Here is a 25,317-nt window from a genome sequence, read left to right as displayed (position 1 = left end):
AATCCATCCTGCTCATACTGATACTCCTCCTACTGAATTCCCAAAGACCTAAATCCTTCTGCATTCATAGCCTCTGCAGCTATCATCTCTTGGTGAGAACAAGAGGCATTTTCAAATGCCAAGAAAAAAAAAATCTGTGTTGTTGGCCAAAAGGTTACACTGAACACTACTTTTTTGTCAGTTAAAATCCAAAAGGCAGATAAAATCAACCAGAGAGTTTGGAACAAGATTCTGAACTGCATCAACCTAGCAAATTGTGAAAAACAGTTCTTCATCATGTAAAAACTGTTCCACAAAGATGCCTGTCAGTGAGATTTGAAGTTAGCTATCACAGAAATCCAAGCCATATAGGTCAAACTTTCCAAGAAAGAGTTTTAGGAAATTTTGTAGACAGTTACTTTTTCTGATTCTACTCTTCTTTCAGTATACTACACCTTGTTTTTATCTTATGCTTCCTGTCTTATATTAGATATAGCATGTACATGACCAAAAATCAATGTTAGATACTAGTTTCAAATCTGCTATAGAGCAGACCAGCAGTCTATCATTTTGGCACCTAAATTATACAAATCCCAATCTTAGAAAAATGCAGTTATCTGAAGTTTTAAGCTATATAACTAACCCTTGGTATTAAAACAAAATATATCAATCTTCCCTGGCACAACACAAAACTGAATGCTCTAAACTGCTAGCATTGTATGTGGTGAGCTTTCAGTCCTACTTCAAAATTTTCAACTAGCTTAACTACAGTGGAACCTGAGTGTGCTAGCAACATTGTGGAAACCTATAGCTCTTCAACTTTTTGACTTGGCTACATGCCAATCAAAAAGCTATATTCTACAAAGAACATGTCTGGAATCCATACATTAAAAGTGTTTAATAAATTCCAAAAAGGTGCAATATGGCGGAAGTACCACTTAGCATACTCTACTCCAAAGGGTGGAAAGCAATGATTATAGGGATCATTTACTCTACTATTAAGAAATGCAATGGAGTGTCTCCTTAAGGAAATACTAGATAAATCACTTTTACCGTTATATGAATTTGAAGGATCCCTTTTTTTGTTTTGATTGTCATGAACAAACAGATTTTCACTATTAATATAACTGGGCATGCCACTTCCACCAATTTATATTATCTGTCATGACACGTGATAGCAAAATGTCTTTTTTTTCTCTTTCTAATTACTAGTCCAGCAGCAGTACTGGCCTTAGCATATTTGTAGTAGCCTCCGCAGGGATTCTAGCCCAGTAGGTTGAGGAATATTAAACCTTAAAATCACATAATTTTTATATCATCTTGGTTCTCCCCCTCCCCCTCATTTCAATCTGATGGGACTTCAGCAGCTGATATCTCACAAACCCACAAGGATAACCAGCTCCTGCTCCATACCACGTGTAAGGTGGCTCTCCTGCTTCCAGAGGGTATAAAGCTACAGTTCTCATACATAGTGCTACTACTAGTGGTTTTCAAGACAATGCTCACTAAAATCACATTGGAACTGAAGTGGATGAAGGAAGAAAGAAAGTTAGTAATTAGAGCAATGCAATTTTATATTTCAAAATCCTGCAATGTGCCAAGCTCAGAAATAAATGCTATATACCTGTGGTTATCAAACAGTTGTAGAGAGTATATGTTAGTGATCTGTAGAGAGGTTCTCTTCTAGGAGTCCAAATGCTAAATTGCATTAAAAGGCAGCTAAACATACATTAAATACTTCCAGGTAATAAAGACACTAGTAAGGAAGGTAAGGAAGTGCTGTTGTCACAGAGTGGTACGTGACCATAAATGGGAGGGGAGGAGTACACTTCTAAAATGTGGTCCACAATATGAACAAGTTTAATCCCACAAGAACCTCGATAAAATAAGATTCCCAGTTTTATGATTGAACACAGCACTCATTGGTAGCTCTCAAGGGTCGTCAGAGTTTTAAACCTCTTGCTGTTTCCCTGATTGGACAGTGAGAATTTTTGGCATGACTGAATGAGATGATCCCCTCACTGAAAATTACATTTATTTGAAATCTCTGACAAAGGTTAATTTGTAAGCACTGAAAGTCCTGAGGCCAAATGAACAAAAATAGCTATAAACAATGTTAGCAACACAAGGCGGGTGAGGTAACATCTTTTATTGGACCAAACTCAGTTGGTGAAAGAAACAAGCTTTCAAGCATACACAGAGCTCTTCTTCAAGACTGGGAAAGATATTCAGTGTGTAAGAGCTAAATACAAGGTGGAACAGATTGTTTAGCATAAGGAATTAGCACATGTCGCAACAGACCATTCAAGGTGAAGTGGACAGCTAACACTTCTACAGCTGTAGGACAAAGGAGGGTTAATAAGTTACAGATTGTTGTGATGAGCCATAAAACTAGTGTCTTTATTAAGTCCATGATATTCAGTGCCTAGCAAAGTTATGACTAATTCCCAGACTCGTCTTTTGAAGGTATTGTGCAGGTTTTCTTTGAAGATGAGGATAAGAGGTCAGATATGGAGCGATCTCTTTGTGAAAAAAATGTTCACCCAGAGGATATAGGGTGCTTTTGTCTTTTTTCATTTTCCTGTGCGAATTCATTCCAGAGCATAGTGATTGTCTTGTTTCAAACGCTGGGGGACAGCTGCATGTCCTCTCCCCACCGGCTTTGCACCCTGTGGCTGTCCTGCTCGCCCCACCTTGGTTATATCTCTGGTAAAATATGTGGTTGTGAACATCTAAATACTAATATGTACAGTAAGCTACTCTTTCAAATAAACTTTTTTATGACTGAACGTGTTGTTAATTACAGTAACTGCCACACATTCAATGTCATAACAAGTTTAAAATTTAAAATTAAATCATTGCTTGAGCCTTGGCACCACTTTCATTACCAATTAAGCACTGGCTGTGACATTTTTTCCTTGGAGTCCCCTGGGCAATGAATTAATTGAACAGTATGATCAGTTTAATAACCTTTTCCAACACAAAAAGCTGTTTTTTCACAACACATAAAATAAGTATCTTTGTATGTCAGAGGAATGTTTATTTTTCATTGTTACTTATCTGTACTGCAACATAGTTGTATGTGATACTTTATAAACAAGAAAGAACATAATCTTATAAAGTAATTAACACTTAACTAAAAACAGGCCTGTGAAACCTCAGTAATCTGGGCATAAAGCATCAATACACTGAACACAGCCCATCTGGTATGTTTGGATATACATGAACACAGTAACATCAACAGCACTTCAGATGGATTTTACAAGAAGCAACATTGCTTACAAAATCTTTCAGTTTTTCAAACTTAAACCTGTTCCTGCTGTTTCCTAGAAAATACTATACATGTAAAACCTTAAACCTTTTATCAGGAGTGAATGAATTCATCTCTGAACTACTGTGGTTTATACAGCTTTCCAAATGGTTTGGTCATGGCTCCTCAAACTGGAAATTCTGTCAGCAAGCATGAAGGATCAGTCAAATTCTTCCTTCCCTCTTTTCTTCCAAACTTGCTCACACTTAATAGCAATTTTTTTTATCATCTAGTATCACAGTCAAACATATTAAGTTTCTTCTGTCATTTTCAGGAATGTTACCTGCTCTATCTTAAATGGCTCCTACAATCATAGTGTGAGAGTGCCTCACAACAAAGATTAATGCATTTATCCTCACAACATCTCTGTGATGTACAGAAGAGGTTCCAGCAATTTTCTCCCAATAGAACCTTTCAGAATGGAAAAAACATTGAGGGCAACCACTATATATCATAATTTTAAATCACACAAACCATTACAGAAAGAACTTTGCAAGACTGTTTGCATCAATATTCTTGCTCAGAAAAAAAAGTTGAATGAAAGTATTGTATTACCACCAATTCTCCCTACATTAAGCCAATTTGTTCATATTTGGGAACATTTTTTCTCATTCCTTTAAAAGAAACACAATTTATACAACTATTAACATTGCTAATTCTATATTAACAGTGGACCACATATTTCACTAATGTTTTGCTTTTAACCCACTGTCATTAAATATACATTTCTGACAACATGACATAGGGTGACCACCCAGCCCTTACTTCAAGGAACTGCTTTTTATTTTACTGATTTGTCTCTTAGGGTGACCACCTGTCCCTTATTTTAAGGGCTATCCCTAGACTCCCTTATTTCATTGTAAGTCACATAAGTAAGTGAAGGCTGAATCAAATCTTTGCAGAGCATCACTAAGCAATGCAGTGTAGAATTCAGTCTGAAGAAACCAATCTTTTAACAAAAACTAACCACAAAGCTTTAAAAAAAGATTTTCCTTTCGCATTGTCCTAAGACTGCTTTGAATTGCACACCTGAAACAAAAATCATGGATGTGGCTTCTTATTTGAGATTTTGTTAAAACATATTACTTATTCAAAAATTTCTCCACTACAGTCCTCTGCTTTTGTACTTGTAACATAGATAAGGAAATGCTAAGAAGAAATAAGAAAACTTCTGGAAAGGGAATGGTTCTTTAGTGGCTAAATAAACAGTACATGCTTGCCACATATGGGCACTAGTATGATTTATCCCAAAGAAGGCTCAGTGAATACTGTGTGCAGGAGAAGGAGTGGGCTTTGAAACATGATAGCCAGCTCCTTCTCCTAATTTCTTAAAACTTGAGGAATTTACACTGTCCATTCTTACCTCAAATGCAGCTGAGGAAACAAATATTTTTTGTGTGTAAACATACCTGGAGAGATTGCAGAAACCTGCTAAATATTGATTCTGTTAAGGCTGAGCTTGAAATTAAAGTTAATTTCAAATTGTAGATGTAAGGAGTTTCACGAATTGGTTTTTTTAAAAAATCAAAGATATTATGAGTTTTAATACATTTCAGTATAAGTACTATTTTAAACATTAAATTGAAGCTTATGATGATAGCAATGTATACTTGAGGATAGTAGAAAAGCACACACAAGAAAAAAATATAGATGGTATGCTATGGAAAATGGTATTTCCTTAAAATGTCCCTTAAAATAAAGTGTCATCCCTTATTTTTCATGTGGTTTTTTTCCTTATTTTTGTCCAACAAAGATGGCCACTCTACATGACTACTAGTGATTTGCACAAGGCATTGAGATTAAATGGACTCAATGTCTGCCTTAAGACTGAGAAACCCACAACATGGTAACATTTCTCCTATCTGAAAATAAAATCTGGTCAAAAATAATTCTTTATAGGGCTGCAATCACCAAAACTGAGAACTGCATTTGAGTTAGTAGTGATGGAGCTATAGATACTCTCCATGCCCAGAAAAGGAAAATAATCCCCAAAATGTAGGTTCAATGAGTTTCTAAATTAAGTGCAAGTATATCTTGCTAGGAACATCAGCATGGTCAAAATACCATAGCGTGAAGCCATAGAAAAGTTCTATTTCTACTGAAACAGGATCACTTTAGGAGCCATGTAGAAGGGGATATAATGTTGTAGATCCTGGAGAACGATTTATCAAATTAAAGAGCATTTCAAACTATATTTTGAGTACTGAGAAATATAGATAAGCAAAGAAAACTGATACAGAACTGTGTGGTATACATAGGTTACAGGTATCTTCCAAATTTGGAGGTAGATCTGGTCAAACTATTTAATTACAGATACAAGGTCTACCTTACACTGGTTTTACACCAATGGAGATCCAGTGATTTAACAGAATCCTGATTTACATTGTCACAGCTCAGGTAAAGCTCCCCCTCCTAGACATTCACCAGGCTGCTGTGTTTAAGAACATAATGGCCATACTGGGTCAGACCAATGGTGCATCTAGCCCAGTATCCTGTCTTCCAAAAGTGGTCAATTACAAGTGCTTCAGAGGGAATGAACAGAATAGGGCAATCATCAAGTGAGCCATTCCCTGTCATCCACTTCCAGCTTCTTGCAGTCAGAGGCTAGGGAGACCCAGAGCAAGGGATTGCATCCTTGACCATGTTGGCTAATAGCAACTGATGGACCTATCCTCCATGACCTCATCTAACTTTTTTGAACACCGTTATAGTTTTGGCCTTCACAACACCAGCTGGCAAGGAGTTCTACAGGTTGATTGTGCATTGTGGTTGTTTTAAACCTGCTGCCTATTAATTTCATTAGGTGACTCCTAGTTTTAGTGTTATGTGAAGGAGTAAACAACACTTCCTTATTCACTTTCTCCATAATTCATAATTTTATATACCTCTATCATATTTTTTTTAGTTACCTCTTTTCCCAGCTAAAAAGTCTCAAACCTTCTAATCCCTCCTCATATGGAATCTGTTCCATACCTTTAATCATTTTTGTTGCCCTTTTCTGTACCTTTTCCTATTCTAATATATCATTTTTGAGATGGGGCGAGCAGAACTGCATGTAATATTCAAGGTATAGCCATGCCATAGATTTATATAGTGGCATTATGATATTTTTGTCTTATTATTTATCTCTTTCCTAATGGTTCCTAACATTCTGTTAGATTTTCGACACATTGAGTGGATGTTTTCAGAGAACTATCCATAATGACTCCAAGATCTCCTTCTTGAGTGGTAACAGCTAATTTAAATCCAATCATTTTGTATATATAGCTGGGATCATGTTTTCCAGTGTGCATTACTTCGCATTTATCAACCTTGAATTTCATCTGCCATTTTGTTTCCCAGTCACCCGATTTTGTGAGAGCCCTTTGTAACTTCAATCGCTTTGGACTTAACTTGAAAACATCTGCTCTATTCTCTGTACTGCAAGTTTAGTTAGCCATGATAATTTTAATGGACAATGAGGCCACAGAACCTTCCCATCAAGGGATCCCCTCTAGCATCTCCTGCAATGACTTGTCACTCTTAATAGACAACTCTCAATCCCACTTTGAATCTCTCATGTAATATTTTCCAAACAGGGACAAGCATATGTATCCTTCCAGGCATATTTAGCTTCACAGTCATAATGCATAATGTACTGTACACTTTATCTATCATAGACTTTTACAATAATTTCAGGCTGTGCACACATACCACAGTCTCTATTGTCAACTCACCCTCCATACACAAAATTCTTTTTCTGATAGAGAATTTTGCTTTTGTATCTTCATTCAAGGGCCAATATAAACATAATGGGAAATCACTGGCAGTATATTTATGCATTCTGTTCAAAATTTCTTTTATAGTATATCAGAGACACTACTTGATGTTACAGTGAACCAGGGCCAGTGCAACCATTTAGGCAAACTAGGCAGCCGCCTAGGGTGCCTAGTGGTTAGGGGCGCCTAAAAGCCCACTCAGGTGAGGAGGTGGAGTGTAGATGAGCTGGCGCGAGGAGACGGGGGTGCACAGGGGAACCGCTCCCCGCCCCAGCTCACCTCCACTCCACCTCCTCCGCTAAGCACACAGCCCCCGCTCTAATTCTCCTCCAATCGGCGCCGCAAGCCTGGGAGGGGAAGAGAATTAGAGTGGCACCAGGATACTCAGCGGAGGAGGCGGAGCAGAGGTGAGCTGGGGCGGGCTCCCCAGGCGGGGTTAACTGCCGCAGGGGGAGGGAGTCTCCCCAGGCGGGGTTAGCTGCCGCAGAGGGGAGTATCTCCCCGAGCAGGGTTAGCTGCAGAGGGGGGGTAGCTGCTGCGGGGGGGGTTCCCCGGGCAAAGGTGGGTGGCGGGCTCCACGGGTGGGGGCTGGGTTAGCTGCCGCGGGGGTGCAGGGTTACTGGGTGGGGGGGTGGCGCAAGGTGGAAGTATCGCCTAGGGTGCGAAACTTCCTTGCACTGGCCCTGCAGTGAACTAATTTCTGGAACCACCTTCTAACTTCAGTTCTAGGAGCTGCAGAAAGAAGTGTAGGAGACACACTTTTTCCTAGTGGTTCAATTGTGCTCTGTAGGCACAGTCGTAAATTGGGAGTAGCATAGATGAGCACAAATCCAGAAGAAGCACCAGGAGCAGAAAGACTGTGTATCTGCTGCAATACCCATTTGTAGTAACATATTATTCCTTACTATATAGTATGGGGGACCAGATGATCCCAATCCCTCCTCATCTACTTTGGGGCACCATCCACTTCAAATGTCTGGCAAAATTCCATTTGGAGAGATTACATTCTGCCTGCATACATTCCCTTCGCAATTCCATCTGAACTCAGTGCACTTCACTATAGTTGGGTTTGGTCCTGCTTTGAGCAGGGGGTTGGACTAGATGACCTCCTGAGGTCCCTTCCAACCCTGAGATTCTATGATTGTGCAGTGCTGCTGTGTGCTGTTAAAGAATTGCCACCTTTACCGTACAAACAGCTGCATTTCAGGGCTGATGAAGTGATCTTTACACCAGTATATAGCTTCTAAATGGCTCTGCAGTTCTTCCAATTAAAGAAGATATATATGGCAAAACCATAATCAAGATCAATTACACTTTTGTCTTAGCAAACATGGGGTTGTACTTTTGCTAAGACATAAGCAGTAACAACAACAGTAGTACTTTCCCTCAGTTTTCCCTGAGGTTGCTTGAACCTTCCTTGAAGAGGTCAAGCATCCCTAGGAAGGTCATCCTCACAGTCTGAAAACCTCTGGGCTAGAATATTTCCTTTACCAGAGAGCATGAATTGCTCCTCTGTCTCTATCAGGTTTTAGATTTTATCATTACAGGAGTAAATATTTTGAGTCAATTTACTAAGCAAATTATACATGGCCAGATTCTGTCACCTTTATTCATGCTGTGAAACTTCTCACTTGTCAAGTAAGATACTAAATCAACACAAATCTGGCCAGAGAGGATTAACAGTTAAGTCTTCTCTCCATCATATGGCCCAAAGAGTTGATGACTTTCCTTTGAAATGAAAATCCAAATAATTAAATTTAGCATATTCAATCGTTTTGAATCATCTCTTTCTAAAAATCTTTATTGTGTTTTCTAATCCACAGATGGATGCAGTTGAAAGAAGAAGGAACAGGAAGGAAGGAAGACAAGAAAGTGCATTTCAGACAGGTTCCCCTATGAACTTGCATCACAGCACTGTTTACTTGGACAATCACTGGTGTTTACAATGTTAAAGATGTTAGTCTTTACAGTTGTCCTAATCTACTCATTTGCAGTTTACATATTTAAAATCTACGGTAAATAAAAATATACTGAGGTCAGATCCCAGTCCAACTGGATTAGGTTTTAGAAAGTAGGCACATTAGAGGAATAGTAGTGTCATGTTGAAAATATGACTGGGGGGTATGTCTTCACTGCAGTTAACCCAGGCTCTTACCTGGGGTTTAGCTCAACCCTGCACCTGGATTTGAAGGTGTTTTAAGGCTGAGTTAGTTTACTCAGTTAGGACGTGGGTTAGAACCTGGACTCCAGTTTAACTCGGTTTGGAACCCACCTACTTTGCAGTGAGATTGCTGGCTAAATCATTCAATTGCTCATAGATCTCCCATTCCTTCACACAATTCTCCCCAAAGAACACACAATTGACTAGGAAAATAATCATAGAGGATCTCAACAGAAAGTACCATGGGATATGCCCTCAGACACACACACACACAGGCATGTGCAGAAATATAGAAGACAATAATGCAGGTAGAGCTTTGTGGGCACCATGGAGCTGGGCGCCTGAGGGTGGAGTGGTGCCCTGGCCCCGATATGCCAGCCGGGCCCATCAGCGCAGATCCCCCGTGAATAACTTCAGTGCCTGCTTCTGTTGTTGCTGCTCAGGAAAACTATCTTCCTAAACAAAGACTGTGAATGGCTAGCAAACTACAAAAGCACTTTCTCCTCCCTTGGTGTTCACACCTCAACTGCTAGAAGAGGGCCTCCTCCTCCCTGATTGAACTAATCTCGTTATCTCTAGCCTGATTCTTGCTTGCATATTTATATCTGCCTCTGGAAATTTCCACTACATGCATCCGACAAAGTGGGTATTCACCCACAAAAGCTCATGCTCCAATACGTCTGTTAGTCTATAAGGTGCCACAGGACTCTTTGCTGCTTTTACAGATCCAGACTAACACGGCTACCCCTCTGATACTTAACTTGTCTAAGTAATTTTTAACTTCTTCTTTTACTATTTTAGCCTCCCATCCTACCTAATTTTCACAGACATTCACTATATTAGACATCCAATCACCACCAATCTTCTTGGTGAAAACTAAAACAAAGAAATCATTAAGCACCTCTGCCATTTCCACATTTTCTGTTATTATTCCTCCCCCTCCGCCCATTGAGTAACGGACCTACCCTGTACTTAGTCTTCCTCTTGCTTCTAATGTATTTGTAGAATGTTTTCTTGTTACCCTTTATGTCTCTAGCTAGTTTGATCTTGTTTTGTGCCTTGGCCTTCCAAATTTTGTTCCTACATCCTTGGGTTATTTGTTTATATTCATCCTTTGTAATTTGACTTAGTTTCTACTTTTTGTAGGACTTTTTTTTATTTTTAGATCATTGAAGATCTCCTGGTTAAGCCAGGGTGGTCTCTTGCCATACTTCCTATCTTTCCTACACAATGGAATAGTTTCCTCTTTTGCCCTTAATACTGTCTCTTTGAAAAACTACCAACTGTCTTTAATTGTTTTTCCCCTTAGACTTGCTTCCCATGGGATCTTATCTACCAATTCCCTGAGTTTGCTGAAGTCTGCTTTCTTGAAATCCACTGTCTTTATTTTGCTGTTCTCTCTCTTACCATTCCTTAGAATCATCAACTCTACCATTTCATGATCACTTTCACCCAAGCTGCCTTCCACTTTCAAATTCTCAACCAGTTCCTCCCTATTTGTCCAAATCAAATCTAGAACAGCCTCTCCCCAAAATAGCTTCCTCCACCTTCTGAAATAAAAAATTTTCTACAATATATTTGAAGAACTTGTTGGATAATCTGTGCCATGCTATTTTCCCAACAGATGTCTGAGTAGTTGAAGTCCCCCATTACCTGAAGTCCTATGCTTTGGATGATTTTGTTAATTGTTTTTTTAAAAAGCCTCATTCATCTCTTCTTCCTGGTTAGGTGGTCTGTAGTAGACCCCTACCATGACCATGGTTTTTTTACCTCTTTTATCCTTTCCCAGAGACTTTCAACAAGTCTGTCTCCTATTTCCATCTCAACCTCAGTCCAAGTGTATACATTTTTTAATATACAAGGCAACACTTCCTTCCTTTTTCCCCTGTCTGTCCTTCCCGAGCAAGCTGTACCCTTCTACACCAATATTCCAGTCAGGGGTGGCTCCAGGCCCCAGCACGACAAGGGCGTGCTTGGGGCGGCATGCCGCGGGGGACACTCTGCCGGTCGCCGGGAGGGTGGCAGGTGGCTCCGGTGGACCTCCCGCAGGTGTGCCTGCGGAGGGTCTGCTGGTCCCGTGGCTTTGGTGGAGCATCCGCAGGCACGCCTGCAGGAGGGCCACCAGAGCCGTGGGATCAGCGGACCCTCCGCAGGCACGTCTGCGGGAGGTCCACCGGAGCCGCGGGACCGGAGACCGGCAGAGCCCCCCCCCCGCGGCATGCCGCTGTGCTTGGGGCGGCGAAATGGCTAGAGCCGCCCCTGATTCCAGTCATGCGTATTATCACACAAGTCTCTGTGATGCTATCTATGTGTAGGCTCATTATGAAAGTCAATTGAACAAGTACCATTAACTTCAATGGGCATTCTATCAGGCTTTAATTGTGTAAAGCACTTTCAGATCCCAAGCTGGGAAACATTCTGAAAAGTAAAGTAGTAGCTATAGAAATAGTACATTTACAAAATGAATCCTGGTATCCTCAAGGTCTTTATTTAATTTGAAAGAATTTGTTATTACTACTGTGTACTACTACTGCCACAATTCTTTCCCAAGAAACATTTCTTAGATGAACTCACAACTAAATAGGAGCATTACTGGAATTAAAAACATAAAGCAGTCTCTTAAAAGCAAAACCATATATCATCCAAAACTGCATTATTACGTCTCTGTAATATTCCAATTAAACCAGAATAAGGTGATATAATAAATGTTTGGCTTTACACTCCTAAAAGCTTGAAAACAGAGAACTGGCTCATTGAAGTGATATCACTAACGCAGTCCAGCTAATTGAACTAAAATCATTCTATGTGTAATTTTTTTCATCCCTTAAATTAAAAAACAAAGCAAAGGAGGCAAGGATCATTAAGTTCTTTTCATGGTTATTGCCTGACATTTAAAATAGCTGTTTTCAGCCATTATAAATGGCAGACATGACTTGCAAAACTTACGCCCCACAGTTCAGACTGTGGAGTTGTGAATAGCGGTGCATACCAAAGTGCTGTGCTGTAATTCCCCTGTGTGGATTGCAGGCACAAACTAAAAGGTTCCTAGTTCACATTAATATAATCCTCCACAAACGATAACTTTTAGTTAACACCTTCAGAGTCTATGTGGAGTGTTACAGCTAAGCACTTCGGTGCGTACTGCTATTCATATTCTTGTAGTCCAAACTGAGGGGCAGTGTAGATAAAACCTCAGATTGAACCAGGCAGTATCAAAACAACAACAATGCAGTGCCTTTGTCTATGCTGCACAAAGCAGTTCTTTAAATAACAAAATTCAATAACCGCATTACTTAAATAACTTCCCTGCATGCTGGATTAAATTAACATTTAAATCAGTAGTTGGCCAGCAATACTATACAATGTTACTAATTCAGCACAGTTGATAGATATGATGGTGTTTGAATTAAATTAATGCTTACACTGAAGTCAGAAAAAGTATCTACTAGACAGAAAGGACCTATAAAGCCATTTTGAGGCTCCCTTGACTTTTTTTTGCAATATATTTTTACTACAGTTAAAAAAATCTATTTTAATGTATAAACTTGAGAAAATTATCTATATATGCCTTGAGATTCTGATCTTGGTCGTACTAAAATCAGATAGATACAAAAAGACCAAAGGATATCATGGATAAAATGTTTTAGAAACTATATAATGATTATCATCTGTCAAAGCTCATTCACATTTTAGGATTCATAACCCCCAAAGATGACATATAAATTAGCCCTTGAATGATCCCAGTATTTTTGTCTTATCACCTAGTCCATTAAGCCATTACACATTATTCTCCAAGTGAAAAAATGATTTCTAACATCTGTTCTCAATCTGTTATTCCGTAATTCCATATATGCCCCACTTAATTTATTATGATCATCCACAAAACATAACTATGTCTGACTTTATCTATAGTATATAAGCTTTTTTTTATTATTGTAATTAAAAGAATAGCATCAAAGTAAATAGCGCTAAAATGTAATCTACCTTAAAGATAATTTTTTGTACTGGGCCCTTTTGACCCAGGAAAATGCATTGGTTCCTCCAAATTAGAGTGTGACACAGATAACATTCTAACTACTCTCTGGAGTGACCTCTATTACAACAAAACAAGGACACTGGGTTCCTTTCTTGCCATTGTGCAGCCTTTTCATTCTGACTGACTGTTCAATTCTTATGAGAGAAAAGATATTAAAATAAAGACGAATATGCCTCTGAATGTCTTGAGAGTACAATCCTAATATATTCAGTATCCTGCAAGAATTGGTCAGGCAGAGGAATGGACATTGTGATATGCCAATCTGTTCATAACATATGTAAGTCTGCCTCCATAACCAAAACACATGTAGGTGAAACATTAGTCAATAGGAGCCAAAGCATCCCTAAGCCTGCTTTTCATCTTTTTTCTGCAGATGTATATATTTATGATTTTAGTCAATCCTCATAGCTAATTTCCTCCCACAAGAGCATGCTTGCCACCCTTTCCTTTATATTTTCAACTGCCGCTATAATTTAAATCTGAAGAAAAATATCTGTTTACATTTGATACTTACTCAAAATTTAACACAACCAATACAAACTTTTAAAATGATTCTATACGTATATCCCAAGATCATCTTTGTGGAATGCTAGAAAGCTTGCATTGTCAAAAGTTGTCACAGTAGTTCTCTGATGGTGCCTATTCACTCGGAAAAGAGGTGGGAACTTAACTTATTGTAACAAACATGAGGTAAATCCCAGAGAAAAGGCATCTTATAATTTTCACATGCATTAGCAGGTGTAGTTAAACACAATGGGGGAGCCTAGGGTGTACCTTGACCTACTAACTCATGTGAAAACTACTAACTGCCTTGTTTTCACTAGGATTTTACCACATGTTGTTTAACATGTGCTAGCTAATACAAGTTAAGAACACACCTTTTTCCTAGTGAACACAAGGCCTAAAGATTTCAGAGTAGTTTTACACTGGTGAGGCTACCATGACAAAATACTAGAAGTAAGAGGAAAACGGTGAGGATGGGATTGTGGGTATCCTGGGTGCACAGAGAGAGACTGTGGATAAAAAGACACCCGGTAACAATACAGAAAGGGAGAGACAAACATGGGGTCAAGTGAAAAAAAATCTAGTGGCACAGAAAAAAAAGAAAGAGGAACTCTAAAATTAACTGTCAAAAAAATGACAGAGCAGAAAGGGAGAATAAAAAAATCAGAGGTGATGTGGCCCTTGAAGCAGATAGTGAGACAAACTATAAGGAATGTGAAAGAGATTAGGGCAATAGCAACACACTGGTCCAGTCAGGTAGGGGGTCTTTGAATCTTAGATACTCTTATGTTTTTCTCTTCACATCACGTTATTGGAGGTAGATTATCTGGGGCCAAACTCTGCCACCCTCACTTAAGTTGAGCAGTATCTACTCCATGATTAGTCTAATTAAATTCAATGGCCCTACTTCAGATGTAAAGTGCTAACAGAACTTGAATAAGGGTAGCAGAATCCGGCATGAATTTCCCATGACAACCAGTCATTATATCATTTTAGAACAGAATCATCTCTAAGTAAATAGATAAACAAAACTGCATGTATAACATGAGAAAAATGATTAATATTTCCAGGGCAGAATGCAGAGACGATGAGCCTAAATTTCTGTATGTCAGACAAAGTGAGCAATTAAAAAAAAAGCCAAAAACTAAAACCCTGAAAAAGATATCCTGTCTTTCCACAGAGACCAGGTGTATACTTTTAGCAGTCTAAATCTGAGTTTTTAGCTTTTGTTTTGTAAATACTTGTATGCAACTGGAGACACTTACCATTTAGGGTGAGTTTTTTTCCTCTTACACTGAGAACTGATTAGACAGACAAAGTGTCCATTACTTCATACTTTCTTCAACATATTGATTTATCAATTAACATTTGCTGTGCATCATTACAGCCCACTGATTCTGTTGAAGCACTGGCTCCAAAGTAGGAGAGAACTGCTGGTAGGGAGGCACTCAAAGTTGCATCAGCTGGCAACAGATCTATCAGCTGCCCCCATCCCTCAAAACTGCCCCCCTCCAAAAAAATTTTTCTTCCCTCTGCTTCTTGCAAGGGAGTTAAAGTCAATCTCTGTTATTTTTGCCACTTAGGTAGTGCAAAGAGAATGGAGCAAGATCTGTCCCTCCATCTTGATTAGAAGAAACATTTCAAGGTGCATGGATTCTCTCTAAAATCATGATTGCTAATACAGGAAATGAATACTTGCTGTATTATCTGAGTAACCCATCAGATACTATTGCTCTCCAACTGCAAACATAAAGTGATACATAGTGAATGTCACTTACCGGGCCAAAAGCATTACTGTCAAAGCTGTGCCCGTGGTGATCACCTTCCACCCATATATGGCCATGCGGAACTTTCACATACTTGTTTTTGTACCCAATGGTTCTAAAAGACAGATGCAAAACAATTAGCAGTGTAAAAATATATATACACATACGAGTGAAAAAAATTAAATAAATATAAAACATTTTTGTGAAGAAAATCCTGTTATTTATTACCTTGGGGCCTGATCCTGAAAACAGCTAAAGCATGCAGAATTTTACCACTTGTGAGTAGTACCACTTACATGAGAAGAATGCCAATTACATGAGAAGAATTAAACATATGTGCTAGTGTTTCCAGTATTAGGTCCTTCTTTATTAAACATGTTTTCTTTTTGCAAATACTCTAACACCGCAAGAAACAAAAGACATGTACAGTAATGTATGACTTAGCATGTAATTGACTTTTTTCCATAATCATTAGAATGAAATCTTTGAAGCATCACATTTTCACGCCAGTAAAATTCAGGTGATCATATGTTGTACTTAAATATGAAGATATTTTAAGGCAAATTTCCTATGTGCAGTGCAATGTTTGCACCACCTCATTTAGCAAAAATAGCCAGACAGCTCTGCGCTGGTCGCAGATTTAGCATTTAGACTCCTGCAGTCATATGACCTTGGGTATGATCTCAGATTTCATAAGTTAAACAGGATTGAGTTGGGCAGTCCTTTAGGTTTAGGGTTAGGGAAGCCCAAATGCTGCAGGAAGTGATTCATGTGGTTCAAGAGAGATCACTCTTTGCTGCAAATCAGTACTGAACCAGTGCCCCAGAATGAGACTAGAAAATACCATGTTACTAGATGGTTACTTTTTTGTTACTACCATGTTACTCTTTTGTATGAGAACATAAACCTGAATACAAAAAATTGTTTCATTTTATTCATGGAATTTAACATCAATTTTCAACATCTTTCACAATTCCAACTGGCCCAGTACCAACTTTCTAATTGCACAAAACCAAACACCCTAGCCCTGCCCCTTCCCTGAGGCCCTGCCCCCTCCCACTACATTCTCCCTCCTTCGGTGGCTCGCTCTCCCCCACCCTCGCTCACTTTTACTGGGCTGGGGTAGGGGAATAGGGTGTGGGAGGGGGTGAGGGCTCCAGCTGGGGGTGCAGGCTCTGGGGGTAGGGCTGGGGATGAGGGAGCAGCCATTCAGCATCAAGTGTAAGGCAGGGGTCCATCTTGTCTCCTTTTTTGTTTATGCTAGTCATTGACTATGGATTAAAACAATATGACAGTGATAAATATGGCCTAAAATGGAACAATTCCAGGCTATTTGATCTAGACTTTACTGACGACATCGCTCTTAGCAGTGAAGATGCAAACAGACTACAAAAATGTACAAACCAAGTAAAAGTAGTAATGGAGAAGATACGTTTGAGATGCAATGCAAAGAAATGTAAAGTCATGTTAATGGGGACTATAGGGACAGAATCAAAATTGAAGAAGAGAAACTGGAGAAGGTAGACAATTGTATGTATCTTGGAAGTACCGTCAGCCAAGATAGTATTAGTTCCGAGGAAATAAGAAGAAGAATTGGGAAGGCAAACGCTGCATTTGGAAGACTCAAAACCATCTGGCAACTCAAAAACATCTCCCTCAAGGCAAAACTGAATGTGTACAAAGCAATTGTTACTGCCAACATAGAGCAGTGAGACATAGCAACTTACCAAGAAACATACGCAAAAGCTGGATGCATTTCATCACAAATATCTGAGAAGAATATTGGGAATAACATATAGATATAGGAAGACGAATGAAGAAGTCAGAAAATTTACTGGACAAGGCACCCTCTCACAAATAATCTACAAAAGAAGACATCAGTGGCTGGGACATGTGTTGAGAATGGAAAAAGAACGCTTACCAAATATTGCCCTAGAATGGAAACCAGAAAATGCAAGAAAAAAGAGAGGAAGACCGCAAATAACATGGAAATGAACCATTCTGAACTACATCAAGCACTTCAACATGAAATGGGAAGATTTGGAGAGAAGGGCAGTTGACAGGCAAGGATGGCAAATGTGGGGTAGCCCAATGTGCAACAAAGCATGGGCTGGACTAAGGTCTAAGGTAAGGTAGCGCCAGGCTGGGGGGTGGGGCTGAGGGATTTGGAGTGCGGGTAGGGGCTGCGGGTTGAGGCAGGGGGTTGGGGTACAGGAGGGGTACAGGTTCTGGGCTGGGAATGTGGGCCCTGGGGTGGAGCCGAGGATGAGGAGTTCAGGGTGTGGGAGGGGGCTCTGGGTTTGGGGGGGGCTCAGGGCTGGAGGTTGAGGCATAAGCATACCCCAGGTGGCTCCTGGTCAGTGGTGCAGCAGGGCTAAGGGAGGCTCCCTGTCTGTCCTGGCTCCGTGCTGCTCCCTGGAAGCATCCAGCGGGTCTGGCTCCTCAGTGTGGGGGGCAGGAGGCTCCACGCGCTGCTCTTGCCTGCAGGGACCGCCCCCCAGCTCTCATTGGCCATGGTTCCCAGCCAATGGAGTGTGGAGCCGTGCACTCCCTCCCCCACCTAGGAGCCGGACCTGCTGGCCACTTCCAGGGCGCAGTGTGATGCCAGGACAGGTAGGGCTAGCCTGCCTTAGCCCTGCAGCACCACCGACCGGGCTTTAAACAGCCTGGTCGGCAGTGCTGACCAGAGCTGCCAGGGTCCCTTTTCAACAGGGTAGTCCAGTCAAAATCCGGACACTTGGCAACCCTAACCACACACTTTTTGCTTTATTTGCAAATTAAACATGAGGTTTTGTATTATTGTACAAATACCCATACAGAGAAGTAACTTTACTCGGGTGTGAAGTTTCTTCCACATTTAAGTGTTTATAGGGAAGGGCCATGGCTAGTGAAGCTTTGCATTTAGCTCCTAAATACCACAGAAATGGCTGTCTTAGAAAAATTGAGACACAGTGAAGAGAAAGAAGGAAAAAAGATAAAAAGATCTGATATATGGAAGGAAAGAAAAGGGACTGTGAAAATGGAGGGTGAGGAAAGGCAAGAAAAGAGGCATCACTTTTCGATTAATAAATATGTATTTTATTTGTCAAATCATGTTTCATTTATTCTAAATGCATTATGTAATACATGTATATTCAAAATTTATATAAATGTACATGAAAACTATCCTGATGCAAAGGAAAGATGGAAAAATAGTAAGAGGCCAATATGGCTGCATCAGATCTCTTTAATTACCTGAAAATCAAAAAGAAGGTCTACATAAAGCAGAAACATGGACAAAGTGATAAGAATAGTACAAAAGAACAGTACAAGCATGTAGGACAAAAATCACAAAGGCACAAAATGAGTTACATGTAGCAAGGGACATAAAAAGCAACAACAAAAGCAACATTAGGAGCAAGAGAAAGACAAAGGGAAGTGTAGACCCTCTACTTAGCAGGGAAGGAGAACTAATAGCAGATGATGTCAAGAAGGCTGACGTGTTTAATGGCAATTTTGTCTCAGTCTTCACTAAAACAGTGAAATTGTGGCCATATACTAAACACAATTAATGTTAACAACAGTGAAGAAGGAACAAAAGCCAAAATAGGGAAAGAATATTAAAGCGTAGTTAGATAAGTTAAATATATTCAAGTTGAGGTGTAATAGAGTATGATGGTACAGACTGATTCATGTTTACTTCTGATCTTAGGTCAATAATTTTATTTTGGGGAGAAAGGTTGTTTTTTTCTAGTCAATGCACTGGATCTGGTTAAGGCTAAGGAGATCTGAAGATTATTCCTGGCTTTTGCACAGACTTTCCTCTGCAACCTTGGACAAGTAACTTAATCTCTTTTGTGACCTCAGTTTCCCATAGGTAAAATGGAGGCAATCATACATCTCTATTTTACAAGGATGTTATGAGGATAATTACTGTTTGTGATGTTCTGAGATACTACAGTGTTCTGGGGAAAAGCCTATAAATATATAAATTAAAGGTTCTTTCATACTCAGATTCTGTCACTTGACCAAAAAAGTGAATTGGGCAATTAACTTCAATTTGCTTTTCAGTCACTATTGATTCATCAAGCCACATTGCATTTTTCATCTAATTTTAATTCACATTTCCAGCTACCTACAATGTGACAAGAGATACACTGAAAATGGCTACATAACTCTAGGCAGGCTTTAGATTGCTTGGAAGCAAGTAGGAAGTAACGATAAGCATTAATTATTTATTTTACAAATTGCAAACCCAAAACAATCCCACTTTAAAATAGTTTTGTGGGCAGCTAACAGAGTGACTCTGGGAGAACTATTTTCCATGGAAGTTCCTTCTGCAGTTCTTCTAATGTTGACAGGGTAAGAACCCACTTCTTTGAAAATGGACTCAGAGACATACATAATCAGAGCCTGGCCTGATTAAAGATTAGTTTCCAAAATTCAGTTAATGAATCATATAATTTAACAGATCCAAAAAATGTCTTGAGCTGGTAAATAGATATATCTTTTACGCCCCAAATTCTGCCATATGTATACACTGTGGCATTTTGCAATTCTACCCATGATTTATTCTGCTTTATGAATGTGACACAGCTAAACTTCCTCAAAGCTATAAGGTTGTACTTACCAAAACGTATTTGAGACAACAACAGAGATATTTTCATGCTATTAAGAATTCTCTTAGGAAATAAGTTAAATGGCTTGAGCAGCTCCCCTGCTCTGTTTCAATAATACTTTTATAAAATACTACAGAAGAACATGTTTTAATGAAGAATTTCAAAATGTAAGCCCAGAGAAGTTGTCAACTTGTCAAAATTATTTAACATCTATTTTCTATTCCACAGACTTAGGAGATCACTTAAGTCCTACTTAAATTCTGTTTTGAAAGTGAGAGACTAACGTATTCTACAGATTTTGGGCTGGCCCTCTGCACATGGGTGATTTTTACCTGGAGAGCTTAGGGACTTGATAAAGCCTGCAGTAATATTTTAACTCTACCCTCTTGTCTGCATGCAGTGCAATATTGTCATTAATTATATAATCGCATGTTATGATTGTCACAAACTCTGCTTCATTCAATATGTAGGCTGGTGAGTATGCAGTGAATGAGGTACCGGAAGTATCGAACAAGGCAAAGATACTACTATTCTTGATGTCATTGTAGCCCAAATCCTGGGCCAGATCATACTAACTCCCATATGAATTTTTTTGCTAATAAAATTTGATTGTTCAAACATTCATAGAAAGAACCCAAAAGAGCATGAAGCAACAAACCATATTATTCAATATTTTCCCAGCTCCAGTCAGAGCAACATCCTCTACTCAAGGACATCTTCCAGTGCAGCTCACTTTTACAGAAGTGCTCCTCTTTATTTCTTTCCTATTCTTCCTCCTATATTTCCCCAAATTATCTTCATGAGAGAGAGGGGGAGTGTCACCAAAATGGAAGGAAAACTTCATGCAAATACTCAGGGAGGTGGGGGGGAGTGGCAAATGGCACTCAAAGACTTCATTTGTAGTTCATAGATTCCAGGTCAGAAGGGGCCATCGTGGATACTCTCTCAGTTAAAAATTTACACTGTATTTCCCGTCTTAATTTGTCTAGCTTCAACTTCCAGCTGTTGGATCATAGTATACTTTTTTCTGCTACACTGAAGAGCCCGTTATTACATATTTGTTCCCCATGTAGTTACTTACAGACTATAATGAAGTCAGCCCTTAACCTCTTTGTTAAACTTAACAGATTGAGCTCCTTCAGTCTATTGCTATAAGGCATGTTTTATAATCCTTTAATCATCCTCGTGGCTCTTCTCTTTCTGAATTATGGGCACCAGAACTGAACACTGTATTTCAGGTAAAATAATCTCTCTACTCCTCAAGATTCCCATTATGCCTCCAAGGATCACATTAGGCCTTTTGGCTCCTGTATCACACTGTATGCTCACGTTCAGCTGATTATCCACCACAACCGCCAAATCTTTTTCAAATTCACTGCTTTCCAGCATAGAGTCTTCCATCCTTAAGTATAACCTACATTCTTTGTTCCTAAGATTATACATTTTGCCATATTAAAACACATATTGTTTGCTTGTGCCCAGTTTACCAAGTGATCCAGATTCTCTGAATGAGTGACCTGCCCTCTTCATTATTTACCACTCCCCCAATTTGGGTGTCATCTGCAAACTTTATGTTTTTTATTATTTTATGTTGTTTTCCTGATCATTGATACAAGTGTTAAATAACATCCTCGCTCTTCCCGCCCCCCACCAGCCTCCTACACATCGCAAAACAGCTGATTGCGGTGGACAGGAAGCACAGGGAAGGAGGGGGAGGTGCTGATGGAGGCAGCCAGTGGGTGTTCCAGCCCCAGAGCACCCATGGAGTTGGCACCTACGGAAGCTGTTACAGATTATAGGAGTAATAGTTGGTCTTTCTTTTTACTTCTAACAATTCAGTGCATAAGTATTTCTGCTCCTAAAATAAGCCAGAAAAAAATCTTTGCTTCTGTATGTAAGAGGATTATGGATATTGTAGTCATTAAAAGGAAATAATATGCAAAATTCTCATACTGAGAAGCAAAAAACAAAAAAATGAATGAGGATAATGATGTCACGGTTCTTGGGGTACCCAGGGCTGAGGTCCCCTTGTTACTCCCTGCCTCCAGCATGAGGGAATCTTGCCTGTGCCTGGCTGAGTGTCAACTGCCTAACATCACCAGCCTTTCAGCCTCTTAAGCACTCTCCTCTGGATTATTCCAGCCTTATCTTTGCCTGAAAGGTTAACAATAGGTGCACCCCAGTCTTAAATAATTCCTCTGTGATATCCAGTTCCTGACATTGGCTACTCACAGAACTCCCAAATCCTCTGCCCCAAAGGAGCAGTGTACCCAGTTTACTAGTTTTACCTTAAACCACCACTCTTGTATAATACACAGCACTTGTGAGACTTATCATAAAACAAGAAGTTGGTTTAAGAAGGAATACAGACTTAACTAGAAACAAGAATGTGGTGGAAGCAAATGTTTACAATACCAAATAAAATAATAAAATGTGAACCTGAGTCTACACTTTATAGTTACTTTCCTATCTAATAAGGTAGGTTGCCTCCAACGCTGCTGACAAAGTTTCAGTCTGCTGCCAAGCTAGCTGAATTCACAGGAAACAGGATCTAATTTTTCATGGATCACTTCGCTCCTGAAGATGCTGCCTCAGTGAAAGGATTCAGAAGGACTTCTCCCTCCCCAGTGTTTACTGAAACAGTCTTCTGTTTCTATTCATAGAGAGGGCAAACACTGGTCTTGTTCTAATGTTCCTTTTTCAACCTCCCAAGTGGTTTTGACTGTTTGAAAAACCAAAATTTGGAATAAAGTTTATTTGTACCTTTCATTAACAACACGTTATAACAGTAAACTCATGCTAGTGTAAACTGGATCATCTATTACTTAATGCTGTTTTTAATTTTCAATATAATTTCACTGTTGAATTACTGTGCAACAAATCAATACATCATTCCTGCAAGCAAGCTGAGCTACAGAGTTCAGAAACCCACATTTAGTTAATGACAGGTGTTAGTTTTTATTACTTTTGTCAAGAAGGATTTCAGATTTCTTAAGAAGAGCAAAAACAAATTGTAGGCATATTTTTCCCCTCTGACCCCTGCATCGCCACCACCATCTCCTTAAGTCTAGCACATTTCCTACAACTAAAATTAGTCAATTAATTGTTGACTGTGCTGCTTTCTCATATGAACTTCATGGAAATTAAATAGTCCTTTGGTATAAGTAACAGTGAGGAGACCACTTGTACTGGACAGTTGATGAGGCTCTCTCTCCAAATACATCAAAACACCATTCATACATTTCACTAGCTAAGCATTTTGGGCAGATATAGTGAAAGAAAACAATTCCCCATTTGTCTTTTCATATAATCACGCTAGGCAGAGTCACCAACTTACAACAGCATTTCCAAGCAGAAAAAGAAGGTGCAGAGTCAAGCACATTTTTCCAGCAAACTTCTGCAGGGAAGTGCAATGCAGTTTCTACATTCACTGCCGTACAAATAAAAGGTGGATAATTATGATAGAAACTGTCTCTAAAAAATGGATGACTGTAGAGCAATAGCTCTGTCTCTCTCTCAAAAAAAACCCCTCAAGTAATTAAGATATAAAGCACTTGAGGCACAATTGTTTTTGTGCTCTCTCTTTGACATGTATTACAAAAAGTCCATTGAATGAGCTTTCATTCTGACTTCTTAGAAGAGAACTTGCATTATTTGCAGAATTAATATTGTTACAATTGTCCACATTTTCCTGAAATCTTCACCGCTTTGTGAGCTCTAAGTTACAAAGCATTTAACTGAAAGTTTATATTATGTCTCAGTGAATTCTTAGGAATACAACTAGCTTAAATAATTACTAACTCAATATTTGTTAATCTAGTAATTAACTCGTTCTTCAGGTTACAATTAGATTTATTTTGGATGTAAGAACATCACTCTTTACAAACAATACCCTTAATTCCTGAAACCTTACATCTTGAAACAGGAGTAAAGAAAGAATTTATTTTTCCAACATCTCAGCCCTTTGGGCATCTCAGAGACACAACCAGGGCTGCCGGGCAGGGGGAGGTGGGGCAATTTGCCCCAGGCCCCGGGCCCCGCAGGGGCCCCCCATGAGAGTTTTTTGGGGCCCCTGGAGCGGGGTCCTTCACTCGCTCCGGGGGCCCCGGAAAACTTTCGCGGGGCCTGGGCCCCTGGAGCTTCTTCCGCTCCTGGTCTTTGCAGGTGGGGGGTCCTTCCGCTCTGGAATTGAAGGACCCTCCGCTGCCGAATTACCGCCGAAGCGGGACCCGCCGCCAAAGTGCATCCGGGTCTTCAGCAGTAATTCGGTGGCAGGGGGCCCTTCCGTTCTGGGACCCGCCACCGAATTGCAGCCAGGTCTTCGGCAGTAATTCAGCGCCGGGGGGTCCTTCCGCTCCGGGACCCGCTGCTGAAGTCCCCCGAAGACCCGCGGCGGGGCCCTCCACCGCCGAATTACTGCCAAAAACCAGGCTGCACTTCGGCAGCGGGTCCCGCTTCGGCGGTAATTCGGCAGCGGGGGGCCCCCGCCGCGGGTCTTCGGGGCACTTTGGCGGTGGGTCTCGGAGCGGAAGGACCCCCCACCGCCGAATTACCACCGAAGCAGGGGCCCCCCACCGCCGAAGACCCCAGGCCCCTGGAATCCTCTGGGCAGCCCTGGACACAACATGAGAATAACACAGAATACAGATACTACTGTGTTCAGATGCTAAGATGGAGGTAAATTTAATTTAATAATAATTGGAGATATACCAATCTCCTAGAACTGGAAGGGACCTCGAAAGGTCATTGAGTCCAGCCCCCTGCCTTCACTAGCAGGGCCAAGTACTGATTTTTGCCCCAGATCCCTAAGTGGCCTCCTCAAGGATTGAACTCACAACCCTGGGTTTAGCAGGCCAATGCTCAAACCACTGAGCTATCCCCCTCCCCCATGATGACAGCCACATAAGGCCATGTCTATACTTCAAATGCTATAGCAGCAGGGCTGCAGCTGCATTGCCATAGTGCAGTGGTTCTCAACCTATTTACCACTGTGGGCCGCATATCTATGTTATGTGGGCTGCATCTAGACAATATATATACTACCTGTATGGCCCTGAGGATGTCACATGTGTCACAGCTGTGTGCTGATTGGGCCACAAGTGTCCCGTGGGTTGAGAACCACTGCTGAAGTGCTTCAGCATAGACACTCACTACAGCGACAGGGAGGATTTTTTCATTGCTGTAGTTAATCCACCTCTCTGCGAC

At 40.2% G+C, this 25,317-nt stretch overlaps 1 protein-coding gene across 5 annotated transcripts in view; it reads right to left on the bottom strand.

Annotated features, from left to right (window-relative positions):
* Positions 1–25,317, bottom strand: part of IMMP2L (inner mitochondrial membrane peptidase subunit 2) — an 861,474-nt gene that overhangs the window by 133,906 nt on the left and 702,251 nt on the right. For all 5 annotated transcript variants that reach the window (XM_044992961.1, XM_044992979.1, XM_044992971.1 and 2 more), the window contains exon 5: positions 15,527–15,629. In XM_044992961.1, coding sequence (XP_044848896.1) covers positions 15,527–15,629 — 103 coding nt within the window. The remainder of the gene's footprint in view (positions 1–15,526; positions 15,630–25,317) is intronic.

Source organism: Mauremys mutica, chromosome 1, assembly GCF_020497125.1.
Source record: "Mauremys mutica isolate MM-2020 ecotype Southern chromosome 1, ASM2049712v1, whole genome shotgun sequence".
Classification (NCBI taxonomy): domain Eukaryota; kingdom Metazoa; phylum Chordata; order Testudines; family Geoemydidae; genus Mauremys; species Mauremys mutica.
This window is presented reverse-complemented; position numbering and strand designations above follow the sequence as displayed.